The following is a 22,774-nucleotide window of genomic DNA, read 5'->3' as shown; positions in this document are numbered from 1 at the left end:
TATGTTTTCTATGTTTCATAGATTAGTACACAGGTTGATGCACAGGAATAAGGCAATGGTAAAGGAAAATATATATATACCAAATACACAGAGGTGGAAAGTAACTAAGTACATTTACTCGAATACTGTCCTTAAGTACAATTTTGAGGTACTTGTACTTTACTTGAGTATTTCCATTTTATGCTACTTTATACTTCTACTCCACTACATTTCAGAGGGAAATATTGTACTTTTTACTCCACTACCTTTGATAACTTAAGTTTAGCAGATTCAGATTTTTAATACAAAATATAATCAACTAATAAATTGTGATGTATTATTATAGATTACTGTAAGCTACCCAGCAGTATATAAAGTAGTCAATAATATAATATATACTGTATTATTCTGAAATGGGCCATTCTGCATAATGAGTACTTTTACTTTTGTTGCTTTAAGTACATTTTGATGCTAATACTTTTGTACTTTTACTGAAGTAACATTTTGAATGCAGGACTTTTACTTGTAACAGAGTATTTTTATACTGTGATATTTCTACTTTTACGTAAGTAAAAGCTCTGAGTACTTCTTCCACCACTGCAAATACACATAGCCAAATGCATAAATAATCTTTGTAGTTACACTGTGTTGTTACACTCTTGTAGATACACCACATTAGGTAGACTTTCATTATGTACTTCCACAGTTGTCTACTTTTCTGATTACAGATGAATTCACAGCAATAAGGAAAATGTCACTGAAAACCCAATTTGAACAGAAACAAACACTTTTGTCTCGGCATGAACTGTGTTTGGCTTACAGTGTCTGCCTTTAAGGTGAAAGAAGCAGCTCTGGAAGCAGAAACAAGGCCGTCACTCTCACCCACACAGGAGGACAGGGAGTTTTTTTCCTGTTAAAATAAACTCCAGTGGAGCCGGGAAAAGGTCACAGTGTTTTTCACTTTGCAACTGAAGCTCTCCACTTTTAGAGTGCCGAGGGAGGACCACCCTGCTGCTGAGCATCCCTTATCATTGTTCTTCATTGTTGCCATCCGGTGGTGAAGCCAAAGCATTGCGGTGACACTAATCCTGTCTTTGGCCACCAAAGCCACTGTGTTAGACTTTTTAATTCAATACGGGGGACCAAAATGAACTTTTCTCTAGCTTTCCCAATTAGACCGACAAACCACATGCCCGTGGGTAAATGGCAACCCTATGTGGTCCTGTGTTATTATTATTATTACACCTAATTGAATGCCCCATAGAACTGCATTTGTGCCTTGTTTAGTTGGTTTGAAGACTTTGGTCAAAGTTAATTAAGCAGCCATAAACGATCACAATCACCTCAGTAGGCAATTTACTGCACACCTTAATTCTTTATTAGGATCCCCATGAGCTAGTGCCTCAGCAATTCCTAGTCTTGGTTGGATCAAGACTTTACAACATAGTTGACATCATAAGGCAGATAGACAGCACACCATAATAAACATTTATAGACACTGACAGTACATCATGAACATTTTGAGAAGTTTGACAGGTATTAGACGTCCACGTAAGGAAACTTCCCTAAAAAATGAACAGTTCCTCTCTAGGAAATGATTAGGAAATTGCGGAGCCGGCAAACAAAGCGTTACCCAGGGAGTGTTTCCAGCATCCAGCGTCCTCGCAACAACAGCCGTTGTTTGGAAGCCATGTGGAGAATGTCAAGGCTGTAACCGGCCGCAGAGCCAGACTGCAGAACAGCTTCGGCTTGTCACTTTGACTGAATACGCGTTTACACAACCGTGCTCTTAAGAGATCGTCGCCACTCGCTAATTAATTTCTCATGGTTTGTTTTGGAATAGCGTGAGTGTAACTTAAAAAATGGTTATGTTTCATTTCCGGTCTATGAAGTTTCTCTCATGTTTGTTTGTACAACGCAGCAACTGGCAGATGTTGTGGTTAATATCAGTGGTGGAAGAAGTACTCAGATCTTTTACTTAAGTAAAAGTACAAAAGTATTAGCGTCAAAATGTACTTAAAGCAACAAAAGTAAAATGACTCATTATGCAGAATGGCCCATTTCAGAATAATACGTATATATTATATTATTGAATTACAATTATTGATGCATTAATGTGTAAGCATCACTTTAATGTTGCAGCTGGAAAAGGTGGGGCTGATTTCCACTACTTTATATACTGCTGGGTAGCTTACAGTAATCTATAATAATACATCACAATTTATTAGTTGATTATATTTTGTATTAATAATCTGAATCTGCAAAGTAACTAGTAACTTAAGTTATCAAATAAAGGTAGTGGAGTAAAAAGTACAATATTTCCCTCTGAAATATAGTGGAGTAGAAGTATAAAGTAGCATAAAATGGTAATACTCAAGTAAAGTACAAGTACCTCAAAATTGTACTTAAGTACAGTATTCGAGTAAATGTACTTTTACTTACTTTCCACCTCTGGTTAATATCTTGTTTGTCCTGTTGTAATTACAGTGCCTGTTTTCCCACATTTACCCCCAGGCTTCATTCGCAAGTTTCCTTTCTAATTTACTAATTAGAATTTCCGCAGCTTTATCCTTCTCCTGCCCTCGTTCCCTCTCTCTCTTCACCCTCTAGAATCCAACACAAACACCACTCCCCCGCTTTTGGAGCCACCATGTGAAATGTCTAAACAGCATTTCCGAGCATAAGGATTCCCGGCCGAGGAATTTCATATGGCACGCTGTGTTACGTTCTCTTCTCTGTCTGGCTCTGCAGACATGAACGAGTGAATGCATGTGCACCCAGATTGCATACCTAGCGCACCTCTTCGCATATAAGCTTTGTCTTTTTTTTTTTTTCTGGTTTCCGAAAAATATCCCTGCAGAGCAACCGCACAGCACGCCTCGGATAATGTCGATAAATGAGTTCCTCGTGTGCCTCCTCTGATGTGCAATCGAAACCCACATAGCGAGGCTGACTTTATTGCTTTGAAGTTTTCTCTCTATAAGACCTTCTCCTGTAATTATAGGTTCCAGATTTTTTTTTTATATTTAGCGCAATGACAGGGATAAACAGCGGTTAACTTGTGACAGAGACAGAAGGTTCAGCTTTGCATAAGTAGATGCGCTGGGAGATCAAATGCCGTTGAGAATTTCGACGCCACATGAAGGCAATATTTGGGAGAATACATTTTCAGCTAATGTAAATGAGGAATAAAGGAAACTTTACGGTTCTAACACATAGTTCTGTTCATATATTGGTCTGGGATTGAGAAAGTGTGATATGAGTATAGCTTTTTTTTTGGCCAAAATGACGTAGGAAACTAAGAAGAAGTAAGAAACTTCATTAATGATTGCTAAAGGTCCCATATTATTCCATTTTAATGATTTTGCTTTCAAATATACTATAACTCAGGACAAGAGTAATGTTCTTCATGATGTGTAGCAAATAGTTAAAAAGGGATTTATTGAATGAATTTGAACACTAAGTCCTCACTATACTGGACCTGAACTGGACTGATTGGCCGACAACTGCAGCTCCTCTAACTCAAATGAGGTAAACCTGCTGCGTGAAATGGAGGCTTTCCAGTTCAAATGCTGCAAAGTGACCAGATTGGACGGACTTCAGTAATTCTTTAGTGAGGGGAGCCAATCAGGAGTGAGTCCAGCTGTGATGCGTTTACTGGAGTTAGTAGGTACGTGATTGAGATGATTGGAAAATGGACGAGAGTAGCCAAGTGCAGTCAGGCAAGGAGTCAACAAGCCCAACACTCCCGCCAGCACACTCACTGCTCTTCTTCTTCTTCTTCTGTTTTGTTTAACGGCGGTTGATAAACAAGTTAAAGGGTACGTTGCCGCCTCCCACACACACTGCTCAAACCGCGAGAATGGAGTTGGAGTTGAGAGATATCTGTTTATAGAGATTAGCCGAAATGTCGTCTGGACCTAAGAAACTTGTGAAACAATCCGGTCGTAGACGTCGTCTCTCAACTCCGACTCCATTCTCGCATCTCAAGTTGTTAATCGGACTGTAAACAATGACCGGCGCACGGAAGAGGAAGTCTTGGCCCGGATGTCCGCTGGCTACACCGGAAACCCCGAAATATTGGCCGTCGCCCCCAGAGTCTAATCGTCGTCAGACCGATAGACGATGGGTTCCGAGATTGATCATTAGGTATCAGTCTTCACCACAGATTTGGATTTGAGGTTTAGTTACTCTTTAAATTTAACCACTCAAACAAAATCAAAACGTAACAATGTCTACATTGAACATCTCTGATCATAGTTGTGTGTAAATGAAGGAACATTTGAATTCCTATAATATGGCCCCTTTAAACTTAGGTCTTCAAATGTTATCTTGGGCAAAAACCCTCCTGCAGTCAATCCAAGCTGGAGCCAAATTATAACCATATGCGACTGTGGGACTTAAGCATCGGCAGCTGTCTTTGACAATAGACCTCTCCAGTACTTGAAGCAAATGGGAACTGAACACCGTAGAAATTCCTTGTGAGAGACACTATTGTGCAGCCCACCACACCATTACAGTCACCGGCCCCGCTGTCTGCGATCTAAATCGCACACGTCTTGTACAGTCAAACCGCGAGCAAGAGATACTGTCAAACATTTGTCATTAAACGTGTAGAAGCATTGGGAATCCAGCGACCTTCGGACCTTCGCCATCGCAGTCGAGCTTTGGAAATTTCTCTCATGGCCGTGTCTGGGTCTAATAACTCCACTTTATGTTTACAGTGCAGCCAGAGAAAGCCTTGACACATAGTCCCTTGAGGAATGCCAGGATTTGTTTTTTTTCCTCCGTCTCCTTTGATGTCCACCGCAAGCAATTTCGTTCCTCGGCTTATCTGCGACATCAACTCCTGCATTTCCTTTGCTTGGGTTGAGGGCAAACCACCGAGGCCCATGCTTATTATGAATCGGCTTACTTTGCTTTTTGCCCGTGCTTAACACACCCTCGCGATTGGGTTGGTTTTCGTTTCAAAGTTCTCCAATCTGGGCCTCTTGAATTCAGAACTTCTCGTCTGCCTGGTATACTACGTATTTGTAGGTGTTAATGATAATCACTGTGAAGAGCATTCGAGCAATCTAACCCTAACCCTAACCCTAACCCTAACCCTAACCCTAACTCTAACCCTAACCACACACACAAATGCACTGTTGTTCCTGCAACACCAACATCTCCTACCTCACCATACAATTTACAATTAACATGTGCAATACAACATATATATTTTGTTAATATTTTGCTATTTTTTGTATTTTGTATATATTTTGTTAATATATTGCTTATATTGTAAACTTCTTTGCTTATCATGTCGCCTTATGCACCAACCACACCAAGTCACTTTCCTTGTATGTGCAAACATACTTGGCATAATAAAGAATTCTGACTCTGAGAAAACAAGCACAGATACACAGTACACAAAGCAAAAGCACTCTCCTGTTTGGACTCCAGAGATAGCCTACACTGATTTATGAAGGCCGGGGCTTGCTAGTAGATGTCTGGGACTGATTACAAGGCAACCTGACGGAGTTTTCTTCTAACGGTGGAGTTGTTTGCCTGTGAATGAGGTCAGGCTTTTGGCAGACTAAGATAATCGTAGATAGAGAAAGGCAACACTGTGAATAAAGCAATACACATGCGGTGCAGATTTTCACCAAATGGGAGATCAGGATTTTTGTTTTTACACCATTGTCCTCTCCTTTTTTTATCCTTCAAAGAGAGTGGAAACTGTCACTTCTTCTTCTTATCGCAGCTCCCGTGAAGTTTTGATCGGGCACTGGACTCTTTTTTACCATAAGGCTCCAACAGTGTTTCCCCTACATGTTTGTTCGAACTGTGGTGGCAGGAAGTGCAGTGTCATGTCATGTAGTGCAGTGGTTCTCAACGTGGGGTCCGGGGACCACCAGGGGTCCTTGAGGGGGTTCCAGGGCGTCCCCAGCGAATTGATGAATGTTTAAACTTCAAGTTAACACAATTACAGAATGTAGAAGAATGACTGTTTTGATTATAGTTTCTCTGTTATCTCTCGACCTACAATACAGATTGTCATGGAATTCTGGACTAAATCATATCTGACAATAAAAATACTCTCAGATTTGGGTCCAAGAGATGAAATCTAATCAAATGGGGGTCTGTGGCCCTAATGTGGACTGAATTAGGCGTTCTTGATATGGAAGAGGTTGCGAATCACTGATGTAGTGGGACTGGTGGCAAAAAGCAGATTTCACCTCAAAACCAGCGTTATTAAATCAGACAATTACTGCTATGAAATATGACTCAGACTCAGAATACATTTAAGATGACATTGCTGCTATGTGAAAAAATAAATAGAACCAGCAGATTTGTTGCTGGGGGAGAAATTTCTTTTTGACTGGTAATACAAATCTGTTTCCATAGCTCTAGATCTAGATAGCAAACAGCTGAAGTCGACCTCTTGAGTTGTTCTTCTCAGATGCTCTGTCAGACTGAAGAGCTGAATGTGAATTTGAGGAGATGATGAGGAAACGCACTGCTATATGTGATAATATATATATATTATATGTGTTATTAGCACCTTATTAGCCCCATACTGAACAAAACATAATAAAAGCCCAATTCATTTGCAACAACTTCCTTACTGACTGCTATAAGCACTAATTAGGAGGCTGTTGAGGGAAAAGCCATAGTTTATGGGCTATACTTGTAGAATACAATAATGCAGAATAAGGTGCTAATGTGGTTTGTAATGACTAATAATGAAACAATACACTACTAATATGCATGATAATGTGTTCCCTAATCTAAAGTGTTACCAAGAGACTGGTAAAAATTAAATTATTTTGCATGGTGGGTAATGATGTTACCGTTGTGGGCCACCATAGTAGAATGCATAGGGAAACAATTGTTATAAGCAGAAGAATAGACTCTGTTTGGGTCATGGGTCATGACTAACCGCATCCTCGAGTTTCTTGCTTTCCGAATAGCTGTGTGAGAATGAGTTAAGAGATTAGTATCAGGTATTTCATAATTGCTGTTCTTGGATTTTGCAAAATGGGATGTCCTTGCTTGCTATTGGTTACGATACAGTTAGAACGTTCCAGTAGGAAGTGCTAGAGCTGGAAAAGAACAACAGATCTGAGAGGATTTGGATCTTAAACCCGCAATCTTCAGTTGAAATCAGCACCCAGCCAATGAACTCCTTACTCCAGGCTTTAAAAAAAAAAATCACAATTTTTCCATTGGAAAAAGGGCAGTCATAGGACACTCCAGCATGAAGTGTCTTGGAGTGTACGTCATTGAGGCTTAGCCTTCCGAAGTTGTGGCTTTGCGTTTATACAATCTGCTGGCTGACAAGTCTGTGAGCAGAGCTGTTACAGCTTTGACCTCTGTGATTCTGGGCCACCTTTTTCTGCAGACATGTGAAAATGGCGGGTTAACGTGGGGTCCGGGGACCACCAGGGGTCCTTGAGGGAGTTCCAGGGGGTCCCCAGCAAATTGATGAATTGTTAAACTTCACCATTATTTCATTTACAAGAAGTTAACACAATTAGAGAATGTAGAAGAATGACTGTTTTGATCATAGTTTCTCTGTTATCTCTCTTGCTACAATACAGATAGTCATGGAATTCTGGACAAAATCATATCTAACAATAAAAAATATTCTCATATTTGGGTCCGAGAGACAAAATCTCATCAAATGGGGGTCCGTAGTCCTAATATGGACTAAATTAGGGGTCCTTGATATGAAAAAGGTTTAGAATCACTGTCATGGGTGCAAGTAGGGTCCGATATGATATTTCAAAGTTGTTCAATTTCATATTCCATTTCATTTTATCGCCTACCTGTCATTTTTAGGTTGGATTACATATTTATCTCAGAGGTCAGACATGCAAATGCAGGCTATTCCGGTTACACTTAAAAATAATGAATCTTTATAAGCCCTTAAACACTGAATCACTGATGGATTCATGAGTTAATGATCAAGTCATTATTATCAATGATTTATCAGTTATATCTTAATAATTTATAGTAGTATAATGACATTAGTTAAATCTTTTTTATTTGATTTAGAAGTCAAGAATACTTTTGCTAATACATAATTTGTAAAACATGACCTAATGTAGTGTACATATCACTTCCTAGGGAGCATGTGAAGTCATTACTGTTCATAATTAATGAAGTCATTTGTTGATCATGTTTGGTTTTGTGTCTTGTGTTTATTAATAATAATAATAATAAATAAGAAACTTTATTGATATAGCACCTTTCAAAACAATTGTTCCAAAGTGGAAGGAATAAAAACACTAGAAAAAAAAACAAAGATTAGAAAGTAAGCACAAATAAATCAAATGAAAATCATTATAAAAAATGGCTACAGCAACAAGATCAATGGAGTAAAAAATAGAGCTAAGAAGCAAGGAATAAAAGTAAAAAAAAAAAAAAAAAAGTAAAACAACCAATTTTAACTACCAGTGAGGACCGCTCTGCAGGTTTTACCATGTATCCCCATGCAGAGCAGCTCAATTAAATGAACTGCGCCGTGCAAATTCGATTGTGGTTAATCAAAGAAAACCCCAGCACAAAACCCCCAGCCTCCTCAGTGCACAGCATAAGACAGAACACATTCTTCTGTATTTGCCATGTTTGAGTAAGTTTCACGTTTCACTAAGCACGAGGGTATTTTCTGTGTATATATCCCCCGCTTTAGGCTCAACCTGTTTGTTTTGGGGATTAAGACTTTAGTCAGGTCTGGTAGCTGCTTGACAGATTGAAAGGAGCCTAAGCCCAGTGCAAACAGAACATAGTAATGTTCTTAGCAAAACGCAGAGTTTGAACACAAGTCCAGATTAGATTAGATATTTCCCCCTCCGTTTAGCCAACGCAGGCTCCTATACAGTAAGACAGTCCAACTTCCCATCATGCAGCCCAGCATGTTATTGATTTTTTAGATTTAAGTTATTCATTTAAGCGATTAGACAAAGGTTAACTCCATTTGCCGCCGAGGTCAAAGTGATTTGTGGATTTGAAAAACACGGCTGATCAGAGGTGTGGCCAAGTCCCAAGTCAGTCTCAAGTCTTGAGGCACAAGTCCCAAATCAGTCTCAAGTCTTGAGGCACAAGTCTCAATTCAAGTCCCATGTCAAAATATCAAGTCCAAGTCAAGTCCATGTCATTAATATCAAGTCTCAAGTCTAAATGTAGAACAGCAAGTCAAGTCAGAACAAATCAAGAGTCCAGTATCAATTTAATATCTAAAGAAAACTAAATATCTAGGACTTTTCAATGCAATATGGTTTTAATAGGATAAAAACTTGGTAAGAGCATCATGAGTTTGATTTCTAGAATCAGTTTCAACTTCAATAAATTCAATCATTTTCATACAAATTCAGAAAACAGGATTTAAATTCAGTCGTCTGCTGGAACAAATCTCATCACTTTCAATCTAAGTCATTTACACAAACACAAGATCTCAAGTCAAGACTTTAGAAACCTTTTCAAGTCATCAAAGTACAAGTTAAAGTCAAGTCCCAAGTCACCAGAACCCAAGTCAAGTCAAGTCTCAAGTCTTCTCTTCTTGATGCAAAAGTCTTCTCGCAATTCAAACTGTGACTCGAGTCTGAGTCGAGTCCAAGTCATGTGACTCGAGTCCCCACCTCTGTGGCTGATGCTTGGTTTTCCAGATGGAATGGAATTCTTGTCAATCTCTCGATTTGCAGCTAAAAGTGCAATTTGTTTTTCATTTTCAGATCACGCAAAACTGGTTTCTGCCAGCCGTACCGGGGCATCGCCTGCGCTCGCTTCATCGGCAACCGCAGCATCTATGTGGAGTCTCTGCAGATGCAGGGCGAGAGTGAGAACCGAATCACAGGTAAGGGAAAAAAAAAAAAAAAAAAAGCTGCTTGTGTTGATGAGTTGTTGATCTGAGGTGATTGTGTCAGAAATATTAGTTCAAATTTATTGTCACATACATTTAAAAAGTACAATGTACATTCAAATGCAATGAAAAGCATCTGCCCTGGCTCTATCTCTGCCCTTAAAAACTATATATGGATAAGAATAAAAAAAAAAAAAAAAAAAACAATAAATAAGAGATCCCACAAAATTACACCATTTTTCAAAATATGATCAGAGAGCATTATTTCTTTAGCATATTTTTTTTTATTTTTCATCATATGTATATAACTTATACAGCCATATATACCCAATACATGACACTATAGACAGATACATAACCGAAAAAAAAGAAAAAGAAAAATACAAATTCCCCTTTATGAGCCTTTAAGAAAATAGAGGAAGTTTTTCCATGCCTCTCTTTTTTCTTTATCATAATTCTCTAATGTTCTAGTTAAGATAATTTCATATGGAGTTATTTTAATCAATAAATCCCATCCATACTGTGAAAAGTGCTTGCTTTAAAGAGCTGCTAACCCTAAAAGAATTCCATTAGTCTGGTTTCAGTGGAGAGTTTTAGTGTCCCATGATGGTCTAAATGCTGTTTCAGAGGCTTTTCCACCCTGACAATGATTAAGATATTAATTATTGGCACAAAATATCAGCTATCGGCAGCTTCAATCCAAAACACAGTGGCTTATTCAGAATGTAAGATAAATCACTGGCCTAACCAAAGACATAAAGTTCATTTTTTATTCTTAGTAATTATGATTCTTCACAGTTTTGAAATGAATTCAACTTGAATTCTAAACCTAACAGTCATCTCGAGTCAATCTCAATTTTCTTTAGTGTTTTCTCTTGGTATTAATATTTCTGTGTGTGTGTGTGTGTGTCTCTCTCTCTGTTCTGAAGAATAGATTAAGGGCAAGTTGTTCCAGATAGCTTTAATGATGCTTAGGGGGAAAATCTATCACAGCCATATTCACTTTCCGCTGGTTGCATTCCTGCATATTCCAAAATGGCAACTGTTTTCTCCAATCCTTAAAAAAAGATATTTCGATAATGTGGTATGAAAGAAATTCTGGGTGTTATGAGCAGAAATGGCATATTTAGGGTTACTAATAATCTGTTCCATGTACTAATGATCTGAAGAATGTTCCGTGTTTTTCGTGTTTGTGCGGTTTGACCTCAAAGAAGCCTTTGATAAAATGTATCGTGCTATTCTAATTGATAAATTCGTTGGTATCTCTGGGACTGCCGGACTTGTTTTTCATCTTATCTGCCTCTATTGGTAATTAGGTTTCCTGATTAGGTGTGGTGTGCCACACCTAATCAATTAGGTGTGGCACACCACACCTAATCAATTCTCAGGACAATATGATTTTCTTTCTACATGGTACCTTTGCCGTTGCAGTATGCAGCTGTATATCTCTGTTAAACCTAGTAAGGTATTACATGACTGTCTAGGTCAGTGGTTCTCAACCTTTTTCATATCAAGGACCCCTAATTTAGTCCACATTAGGGCCATGGACCCCCATTTGATGAGATTTTGGCTCTCGAACCCAAATCTAAGAATATTTTTATTGTCAGATATGATTTTGTCCAGAATTCCATGACTATCTGTATTGTAGTTAGAGAGATAACAGTGAAACTTTGATCAAAACAGTCATTCTTCTACATTCTCTAACTGTGTTAAGATTGACTGTTTTGATCATAGTTTCTCTGTTATCTCTCTACCTACAATACAGATAGTCATGGAATTCTAGACAAAATCATATCTAACAATAAAAATATTATCAGATTTGGGTCCAAGAGACAAATGGGAAATGTCTAATCTCATCAAATGGGGGTCTGTGGACTAAATCAGGGGTCCTTGATAGGAAAAAGGTTGAGAATCACTGGATGATTTCCAAGACTGGATGTTCCAAATTTCCCCCATCATTCACAAAAACCTTAGGGTTTTGTTGTTGGCCCTAGTCTCTAAAATCACTTGTCCAATCAATCCTAATGGGAATACAAGTCCTACCAGCCATACAGAGCACACTAATCACCCAGTGCACCAATAGCTGCAGCATCTGACAGCTGACCATCACTCAATGAGACCTAGAAAGCAAGTTATAAAAAGACTCAAAATGACACAAAAAAGAAAAGTTGATGCTAGACAATTGCCAAGAATAAGAAAAGCCTGTATCTCAAAAGCACTGCACAACAGCTACAAGATGTGTAAGGGAATTGCCAGTTTCAAGGCCGACCAGAGGAAAGATGTTTCCAAGCTTGAGGGTGAAAGCTGGTTATGCAACATGGTTTTTCTATGTCATATAACAGAGCATCTCAACTCTAGCATCTCAATATCCACGCGACACTGAAAAGCTTCCAAGCAAAAGTATATTTGACTTAATTGATCAGGAAAACTTTTCTCACATGGTCAAAAAATTCATGTGAAGTCCCAAAACGTAATAATTGACCATAACGTACTAACTGCCCATAATGTAATAATAAAATGAAATGTAATAAAGCCCATAACTGAATAAAAATCCAATAACATAATAAAATCTCGAATGAAAAGTCAGATTGATGCCCAAGTTGTTGTCCTCGAACATGCCTGAACTTAGCTTGCGAAAAGCTATGTGATCAGTCCAAAAAAATGCCCCAAATATTAATTAGTAAAAATATGCAAATTAGGGTATGTTATATTTGATGTATGTCACATTACATTTTGATGTTAGTGGGCTTTACTTGGCTTTCCGATCTTTGCTCTCATGCATTGGAAACCGGTGCATTACTGCTTTCAGCTGTATTTAATATTATTATTATTGTTAGTAGTCATAGCCACTATCAACAGATGACCAAAATGTTTGAAAAATGGAAACCACACCCATATTTATACATCATGCACACCCATAGGCTGACAAGCTCTATGATGGCAGGTGAGGTTAACCATCCAAAACACCCAGGGTGATAAACATCCAAAAATAATTAACATTTCAATAAAGTACATAGAAAACAGATACATAGAGAAAAAAACAGTAGCACAAAAGCCATACTTCAAAAATATCAAACATACATGTATATCTTATATATAAGCATAAACTTAATATCAGATACAACATCCCATATATCAAAATCTACATCACCTACAGTACTGTGCAAAAGTCTTAGGCACCCTAGATTTTCTATATACATTTCTTAGAAGTCTTAGATGTTTATTTGTTTTCTGCATTAGTGTGCCAGTAGACTGCTGTTTATTGTAAATTTTTGATTTTTCATCGATATCTTTGACATATGCCTAAGACTTTTGCGCAGTACCCATACGTTCAAAAATATTGTATTAAGTTAGAGGAAAAGAAAAAGAAATCTTAAATTCATGAAAAAAAAAAAAAAAAAAAAAAAATTGGGTCTTCTATACAAAGTCAGCTAGATCAAATCACAATAAGGAAAAAATCACAATAAGGAAAAAAGACACACCTGTTATATTTATAGAATTAAACATTTTTACAGATATGTGTGTCAGAGTCTAGAGAAATACCCATATATGTAGGGAGAGCCATCATGATACTACCACCATTTTTATTTTTTATTTTAGAGAAAATGTTTGATCTCATCCTCTTGATTGGGCTTTCCCCCCCTCTCAGCTGCCTTCACTATGATCGGGACCTCCACCCATCTGTCGGACCAGTGCTCCAGCTTCGCCATCCCTTCCTTCTGCCACTACGTCTTCCCCCTGTGCGACGAGGGCTCCCGGGGGCCCCGGCGGCGCCAGCTCTGCCGGGACGAGTGCGAGGCCCTGGAGAACGACCTGTGCCACGCCGAGTACACCATCGCCCGCTCCAATCCCATGATCCTCATGCAGCTGGAGCTTCCCACCTGCCACCTGCTGCCCCAGCCGGGCACGGCCGACGCCGCCTCCTGCATGAGGATAGGAGTGCCCGCCGAGAAGCTGGGTCCCTGTAGGTGGAGGCCCCCCGTTACACATTACGCACCAACACAGGGACCTGAGCACACACATACACACGTTACAAAGACCGCCTGTTAATGTAATAGAGCGTTAATGTAATAGGAATTTGCAGCTAATCGTGTAAAAAAACAATTAAGGTAATGTAGTGTTAATGTTAATGTAGTAATCATTATATTATTGGGTTTTATTAAGGGGAGGATTGAAATTCTCAGTGACTTTTCAGTAACTAAAATGCTGTTTCAAAATGATGAATATATCCACTTAGTTATTACAGTTTTGAAAACAGAAACTTTTAACCTTCCAGTTAATGTAATAAAACCCAATAATTGAATGATTATGACATTATCAGGAAAAAAAGTTATTCTATTAATTTTAAGTTTCATTCCATTAGTTGGAAATGTATTACGAGATTGGCTGCAAATTATTATGATGTTTATGGTTTATTATGTTAATGGGATGTGTTGTAACATTAAGTTTTAACACATACATACCACTTCCATAAATGCTGTTATGAGTGTTTATATACCTGGGGTGCCCTCTAGTGGGTTTATATGAAAACACCAAGTTGATTTTTCAGGCTTACAAATGCCCTAGAATGTCAAAGAAGCTGCATTCTTTATTAGGAATAAACATAATACACAAACATTTTGATAAATTTGACAGGTATGAGACATCCCTTAAAGGTGATCTGCCAATCACTTAAGCATTGAAGATACAAGATTAATTAAAACATATCAAGACAAAGAGGAATAAGGCATGGGAGGTGCAAAGTTTAGTAGATTATTTTCCAGTCAGTTGGCTAACCTTGTAGACTCAAGTCCAGATGCTTTGAGAATGTATATTAATTTTGTGTTTGTGTGCTTTGGATAAGTAAGAAATTCTACTATGCAATTGCCTTGTAAATAAAACTGCATTAGCAGAGAGATTTATTTTTGATCTAGGGGGAACCAAGTGATGCAAGCAAGTAGTCCTAACTTGATAATAATATATGAGTATTTGCATCAGGGACTTACTGTTAAATACCATTAATATGAAGAATTCGTATTATTTATATTGTCCAGGACAATATATGAAACCAGCTTTCCTTAAATCCTTTCCTGAAGACACCAGAGGACTATGACTTGAAGCTGGGATATCATCAACATGTAAAATCTGAAGTTGCTGCATAGACAATGAATGGGCTTTTATTTTGTAGGCGCACAAAACTGGAATGTTTTGCACACGAATGAGCTTTACTGTACCACACTTAAGAGCGTCCAAGCTGACTCTCGGTCTGTTTTCACAGATTCACCCCCAGACCACAGCTGCTACAATGGGAGCGGGGCTGACTACAAGGGCACAGTCAGCATCACCAAGTCGGGGTACCCGTGCCAGCCCTGGAGCGCCCAGTACCCCCACAGCCACCACCTTTCCCCGACAGAGTACCCCGAGCTGCGGGGGGGCCACAACTTCTGTCGTAACCCTGGTGGCCAGATGGAGGCGCCTTGGTGCTTCACCCTGGACCCTCAAGCTAGGGTGGGCCTGTGTGACATCCGACCCTGCAGTAAGTACCACACTGAGTCTTTTATGAAAATGAAATATATGATTATATATGAATTATCATATCAAAAGTATTCATATCACAAAGCTCAGTGAGAGTAGTCGTATGTAGTATGATAATGTACTCAGGACTATGGAGGCCCGTTTCTGCCACCTGTTTTTTTTTCATCAAGTGATATTTATGACTTTGTATCTCATAATTATGAGATGCTAAGTCATAATTATGAGATGTTAAGTCATTATTAAGTCTTAGTATCTCATAATTATGAGATAGTATCTCATAATAATGACTTAGTATCTCATAATAATGACTTAGTATCTCATAAATATGACTTAGTATCTCATAATAATGACTTAGTATCTCATAATAATGACTTAGTATCTCATTATCTCATAATTATGACTTAGTATCTCATAATAATGACTTAGTATCTCATAAATATGACTTAGTATCTCATAATAATGACTTAGTATCTCATAATAATGACTTAGCATCTCATAATTATGAGATAGTATCTCATAATAATGACTTAGTATCTCATAATAATGACTTAGCATCTCATAATTATGAGATAGTATCTCATAATAATGACTTAGCATTTCATAATTTTGAGATAGTATCTCATAAATATGACTTAGCATTTCATAATTATGACTTAGCATCTCAGATACAAAGTCATACTATTGAGAAAAAAATGTCACTTGATGATTAAAAAAAAAAAAGCGCCATATTTTTTTTTAACATATGGCGGAAATGGGCCGCCACATTATCTACCACTCTTCAGTGAATTACAATATTTGTTTTGCATTGCTCAGCGGTGACTGAACAATCCCATCATGCATTTTAATCCGCAGAGCCTCCAGAGAACCCGAAGAGGGAGATCCTGTACATCCTGATCCCCAGCATTGCCATCCCGCTGGTCATCGCTTGCCTCTTCTTTCTGGTCTGCATGTGTCGCAACAAGCAAAAGGTTCCGACTGACACGCCGCCTCGCCGCCAGCTCAGCACCTCCGCCAGCCAGGACATGGAGCTGCCACTTCTCAACCAGCAAAAACATCAGGTATACACACACTGATATATACTTTATTGATATACATTCAGTCTACTGTAATGCAAAAGAAGGTCAAGTGACGTCCGCACAGCTTGGGCTTCTTATAAGTGCTGGCAGAATACAGGAGAAGATAGTCCATAGAAGGTTAGGTATTCCACACATTAAAAAACTCAGATTTGTCTTAGCTTGTTTATTATTTAGTCATTTTAGCATGTAAAAAAACATGTTTTGCATCAGGAGTGAACCTACGTAAACGTAATGCATTCACTTGAGAAAAAAAGTTGCCCTGTTTTTCTGAATTAACGAGATAATTATCTCAGAATTCTGAGAAAAGTTTTCATGAAAAAAAAAATTCTGCTCTGTTTTTCTGAATTAACGAGATAATTATCCCAGAATTCTGAGAAAAGTTTTCATGGAAAAAAAAAATTCTGCTCTGAGATAATTCTGAGATAATTATCTTGTTAATTCAGAAAAACAGAGCAGATTTTTTTTTCCCATGAAAACTTTTCTCAGAATTCTGAGACAATTATCTTGTTAATTCAGAAAAACAGGGCAGATTTTTTTTTCACAAGTGAATGCATTACGCTTCCATACGAACCTGATAAAGCAAGGATGCGAATCACGTCGTTCGCTCCATCATGCAGCAAATCTAACCTTCAATGGACATTAATTCTCCGTACAAACAATTCTGCAGTCTAAGTATTATCATTAGCTGTACACTTTGATGGAATGAGAAACTGATTCATTCATTACTTTTGTGGCTGCAGGCCAAGCTGCGGGAGATCAACATGTCTGCGGTACGCTTCATGGAGGAGCTCGGCGAGGATCGTTTTGGCAAGGTTTACAAGGGCCACCTGTACGGCACCGCACCCGGTGAACAGACCCAGGTGGTGGCGATCAAGGCCCTGAAGGACAAGGTTGACGGCACTCTGCGTGAGGAATTCCGCCACGAAGCCATGCTCCGCTGTCGCCTCCAGCACCAAAACGTCGTCTGCCTGCTGGGCGTGGTCACCAAAGAGCAGCCGATGAGCATGATCTTCAACTACACCGGCCTGGGCGATCTGCACGAGTTCTTGGTGATGCGCTCCCCCCACTCGGACGTGGGCAGCTCGGACGACGACAAGACAGTCAAGTCCACGCTGGAGCAGGCCGATTTCCTTCACATCTTCACCCAGGTCGCTGCCGGCATGGAGTACCTTTCCAGCCACCAAGTGGTCCACAAAGACCTCGCCGCCCGAAATATTCTGGTCTGTGACAAACTCAGCGTCAAGATCCTGGATCTGGGCGTATTCCGAGACGTCTACTCTGCAGATTACTACAATCTCATGGGCACAAACCCTTTCCCCATTCGCTGGATGTCCCCAGAAGCTATCATGTACGGCAAGTTCTCCACCGACTCTGACATCTGGTCTTACGGTGTGGTCCTGTGGGAGATCTTCAGTTACGGTCTGCAGCCATACTGCGGCTACTCCAACCAGGATGTGATCGAGATGGTGCACGGCCACCAGCTGCTGTCCTGTCCAGATGACTGCCCGGCCTGGACCTACACCCTCATGCTGGAGTGCTGGAGCGAGTTTCCCGCAAGAAGGCCTCGCTTCAAGGACATCCACGCACGTCTGCGCACCTGGGAGAACCTGTCCAACTACAACAGCTCCGCTCAGACCTCCGGCACCAGCAACACCACCCAGACCAGCTCCCTTAGCACCAGCCCCGTCAGCAACATCAGCATGAGCACAGCAAATGCATCGCGCTACACCAGCCCGAAGAAAAGCTCGCCCTTCCCCCAGCCCCAGTTCATTCCCATGAAGGGTCAAATGCATCGGCCAATGGTGCCCCCGCAGCTCTACATCCCTGTCAACGGGTATCAGCCCATGCCGGCCTACCCTTACCTGCAGAACTTCTACCCCATGCAGATCCCCATGCAGATAGCACACCAGCAGATGCACCACCCACCTCAGATAGTGGCCAAGGCTGGCTCTCACCATAGCGGCAGTGGGTCCACTTCCACCGGCTATGTCACCACCGCTCCCTCCAACAATTCTGGCACAGAGCGTGCCGCTTTGCTCAATGAGGACCCCAAGACCAATGATGAGGACTTGGCCGACGGGGCGTCCCAAAAGGGGCTAGACCAAAACGAGGACTTGTCAGTGCCTGAAACAGAATTACTAGGTGACAATGATCCTCCACAGACGGACGAGGTGGCGATACACGCCTCGGACGCCTAAGTGGGGGTTCTCCTTGTGGGACACTGAAACAAAACTAGAGCTGAAATATTCTGTGAGCTGAGCTTGCTTGTCAGAAACTAAATGAGCAGCATAAAGTGAAGGGAACACTTTTGAGAAACAGTGACTGAATGTTTTTTTTATGGGTTTAGCTGTTACTGATGCATTTGAATGCAAAGTGTGTCTCAGGTTTGAATCTCTCAGACCACAGTGTCAAAAGTAAAAGGATAATTCCAGTTATTTTCAACTTGGTCCTTACTTTCCTAGTTTTTGCCATCAGTGACGAATTAAATTTAAATTTCACCACTTACTTCACTGTAGAGCTTTTTGTTCTGGGTGGGACACATTTACAATTAGTCCACATATTGTACTAATTAATCAGTTAATCAGGTAACTGGTTTTCCCAGTCGGCACTAGGCCTGTGCCGATATGAAAATTTCACAGTACGATTATCTTGGTCAAAATGATCTCGATATACGATATTATCTCGATAATTATTACGAAGATGAAAACCTTAGGAGGAGGATTTGACAAGGATGGTGATGCCTGATTATCCCCGGCTTCAGCCATGACGATGTTCATGTGTTTACCATGGTCACTTCCTTTATTCATTGTATTCTGTTCCATCACCACACGGCCATCTTGGTATGAAAACAAGAGGTGACTGTAAAAAATGAACAGGTGAGAAGGGCAAATCCCGGTGAACTGAAGCTATATAAAGCTTTACAGTGAAGTAAGTCAAGAAATTTTGACCACAATCAATCATCATGATGGCAAAAACTAGCAAAAAATAAGGCCCAGGTTGAAAATTACTGGAATTATCCTATAAGCAAAATTAACCCTGCAAGCTTCTTACAAAAGAGCCAGGAAGAAGTGTATTTTCAAGACTTCAAGACTGTTGATGAGTGCTGGCATGGACATTCTTTTTCATTGTTGCAAAGCCTTTCAGAAGAATTTATGTTCTGTTGCTGTGCAACACAAAACATTATCTTTTCAAGTATTGCAGAGGTTGAATTACCTTGATATCAATTTTATAGTGCTTTTGAGATAATTATACTGTGGTTTTGTGAAAGATACTGTCTGATGGTAACAGCAGCCAAGATAAATCTGACACATGATAGAATGTATGATGAATAGAAATTGTGTAGGAGCGTACAGCTTCCAAAGAAACAGTATTTGGATGACATTTTGTAAACTTTTTTTTAATTCTGAGTTATTATACTAGTCACTGAAATTGATGTTTTTTCTGAACTTACCTCCATGTAATGAAACAAAGAACTATATGACGATGGTACCATTTGGTGTTTCAGGAGAATGACCCATCTTGAGCCTTATTCCATATGACTGCCTTATTTCCTACTAGGTTTCTAGACTTCTTGCCATCAACTTTGATACCCTGTTGTACAGATTTGTAATTTATGTAATTAGAATTTAAACATTTTTATTTGTTTTTATTTTTCTTTGTTGGTGAAGATTGCTAAGCCTGTTGTCCTTGCCACCCGATATTTGCTTTGTTTAAGCAGTTATAACATGCTAACCACATATTGTGTGCATCCATCCATGGAGTATCCAATAAAATGATATAAAGACAATGGTGTATTTCCCTTTGGGAGAAGAAGGAAATCATGTCACTATATAATCATGTTTGGTTGTGATCCCTGAAATGAGCCATGACTTTTATACACAGTACAGTGCAAAGTAGTTACATTAGGCTGATAGATGCACTTTATACTGAAGAAAGAACCTAAAGATATAAAGAAATAAAGAAGACATAAAGAAATATAGCTGCATGACAGCAAAGGAATGGGTTAAACTGTATTGGTCAAATACTCTTGCAGTTCATGAGAAGACGATTTAAAAAACAATCCAAAATGGTAAAAAAAAATGTATGGGTGGACTTTATGGGTCCTAGAGGCAAAATTGTTCAGCGTGATCAGATACATATGTGTACCAAGTTTCACAACTCTATGTCTAACGGGATGGCAGGGCTGAGCCTTAGACTTTGGGAGCTTATTATAGCGCCCCCCTATGGGCCAATCTCTGCCGTTCTTTTGTATCCCAGTAGCGGTTGACCAGGACTATCTATTTGCCAAATTGGACAAAAAGTTATCAATGCATGGATGAGTAATTGGACAAAATACAGGAAAAAAATAAACAAATAAATCAATAATAACTCTACCATTTTTTTTGACTGATTCCTTAGCTACTTTCAAACAAAGTAAAGGCAAGTCTAAGAAGCCTGCATACCAAATTTTGTGTCATTCTGACTTGTTGCTCATAAGACCACACAAGGAATTATGGGAAATGGAGTCTTTGTTATAATGTAGCAACAACTTCAAAGGGCTGCTCAAATCTCAACATATCATTATGTGATAGGTAGTTTTAATATGATGTTTCTGACCACCCTACCCACCATATTTCAAGCTGAGTGATTACTGTGGCATGATTTTATCAATTGAACTTTTTTGTGCCAAACTTGAGAAATTCATTGGTCAATGACAACCCAGTTTCAAACATCTCTCTCATGTTTGTTGGGCGATAATACTGAACACATAATAAACAACTGCCAACAGTTTCAGTTTGTTTCACCCAAAGATATCATGTCTTTCACTTAAATTGTAATTTAAGTTAATTTTGTGACCCTGCAAACATCCACCTACGATTTGGAATCAAGTCCTTATCCCTGTTAGTTTCATACAGCAGTTATGAATAAGTTAATAATTAATAAGTAAATAAGTCATGTTCTGTAAATTTACCGGCACAGGGGTCAACAGGAACTGCTGTCGAAATGCCAGTAAATCAGTTCTGCCAGTTTCACTGCTCAACATGTTGTAATGTTACTAGTAAAGTTCCATATCCACCATGTGAACAATGCCAGAACATTAACGGCACAAGCTGCACAACGTCAGGACTTCTCGGAGTATTACACCACAAAATCTGAATCTGATTATGGCCATAAACTGTTCGCTTTAAACATTATTTTAATGGCTTATCATATTGTCATATAAAGATGGCTGTGATCAGATAGATACTACTCTCATATCATAGCACAACGAAGCTGACACTTTTAAAGTTTGTGGCCGTAGAAATGTCACAAGTTCTTCATCGTGGTCAAACTTACTCCCATCATATAATAGAATTTTGGCCTTCACAAAGGCTAAACCCCTAAACACTAGGACCAAATGGGAGCAAGACCTGGACTGTACTTTTGAAGACAGCGAATAGGAATCACTGTGTGAGGAGGCACTTACCTTCTCATAAACTTCTGGGGCCGGTTGCACAAAACACCTTAAGTTAAGATTTTCCTTAAAGTCCGAGTTATGGTTTCCTTAAAATAGAATCGGTTGCACAAAACACCCTTAAGTCTTCTCCTTAAGGTTTCCTTAAAATGTTCACTTAAGTATTTAAGGTTTTCTCCTTATCTTGGTCTTATACTTAAGGAGTCCCTTAAAGTTAGTTAAACCGTTGCACAAAAGACCTGAGCAACCAAAGTAAGGAAAAAAACTTAAGGTACCTCTGACTCTATCTTAACCGCAACATGGCCGAGTTTATGGCGATAAATGAAGAAGTTGTGGTATTTTTTTTGGACCTCTTGGATGAACCTCTTCACCAGACTTCTTGAATTAATTTTCGTTGCAATTTCCTCCCACATTCATTGTTTTCTGTTTGCTGTTATTTGTGGATCAATATGTGCTTTCTTTTATTGTATTCCTCCAGAAGTATAATCTTTTCCTCCTCTGACCGATTTGGTTTTCTTGTCTTCTTTTCTTCTGCCATTTTTTTTTACTATCTATAGGCCAACTCTGTGAGAGGATAACAGGTGAGGTGATAACAGGTATCACAAACGCAAGTGCAAGCAAACAAACTGTCTCCATGGAAACTGTAGAATTTTACCGCTGTAAAATCTCTTTCAATGCAGTAAATGCCTTAACGTTTTTTCTTAACTAAGGAAACCTTTTAAGGGATTCTGCGCAACACCCTTAAGTAAGTCCCTCAGCTAAGGAGAAATTAAGCCTTAAGTGTCATACTTAAGGAGAAAACTTAAGGTGTTTTGTGCAACCGGGCCCAGGCACTTACCTTTTCATAAACTTCTGCAGTGTAACATTATCCACAGAATCTATTTTACACCAGAAAGACTCCATCGGATAAATGATTCAATTTCA

The 22,774-nt window shown here is 39.2% G+C and overlaps 1 protein-coding gene across 1 annotated transcript in view; it reads left to right on the top strand.

Moving 5' to 3' along the window:
- ror2 (receptor tyrosine kinase-like orphan receptor 2) overlaps positions 1 to 20,345 on the top strand; it is an 88,365-nt gene extending 68,020 nt beyond the window's left edge. Inside the window, exons 5-9 of the mRNA XM_071528276.1 lie at positions 9,705 to 9,820; positions 13,476 to 13,790; positions 15,096 to 15,341; positions 16,193 to 16,398; positions 17,157 to 20,345. Of these exons, the coding sequence (XP_071384377.1) occupies positions 9,705 to 9,820; positions 13,476 to 13,790; positions 15,096 to 15,341; positions 16,193 to 16,398; positions 17,157 to 18,614 (2,341 nt within the window). The 3' untranslated portion in view covers positions 18,615 to 20,345. The remainder of the gene's footprint in view (positions 1 to 9,704; positions 9,821 to 13,475; positions 13,791 to 15,095; positions 15,342 to 16,192; positions 16,399 to 17,156) is intronic.
- The last annotated feature ends 2,429 nt before the right edge of the window (positions 20,346 to 22,774 follow it).

The sequence above is a fragment of the Centroberyx affinis genome, unplaced genomic scaffold (genome assembly GCF_046629955.1).
Source record: "Centroberyx affinis isolate AG114_WGS23_722 - 3 ecotype Tasmania unplaced genomic scaffold, CSIRO-AGI_Caff_v1 ptg001646l_1, whole genome shotgun sequence".
Classification (NCBI taxonomy): Eukaryota; Metazoa; Chordata; class Actinopteri; order Beryciformes; family Berycidae; genus Centroberyx; species Centroberyx affinis.
Note: the sequence above shows the minus strand (reverse complement) of the source record. Positions and strands in the feature narration are given on the sequence as shown.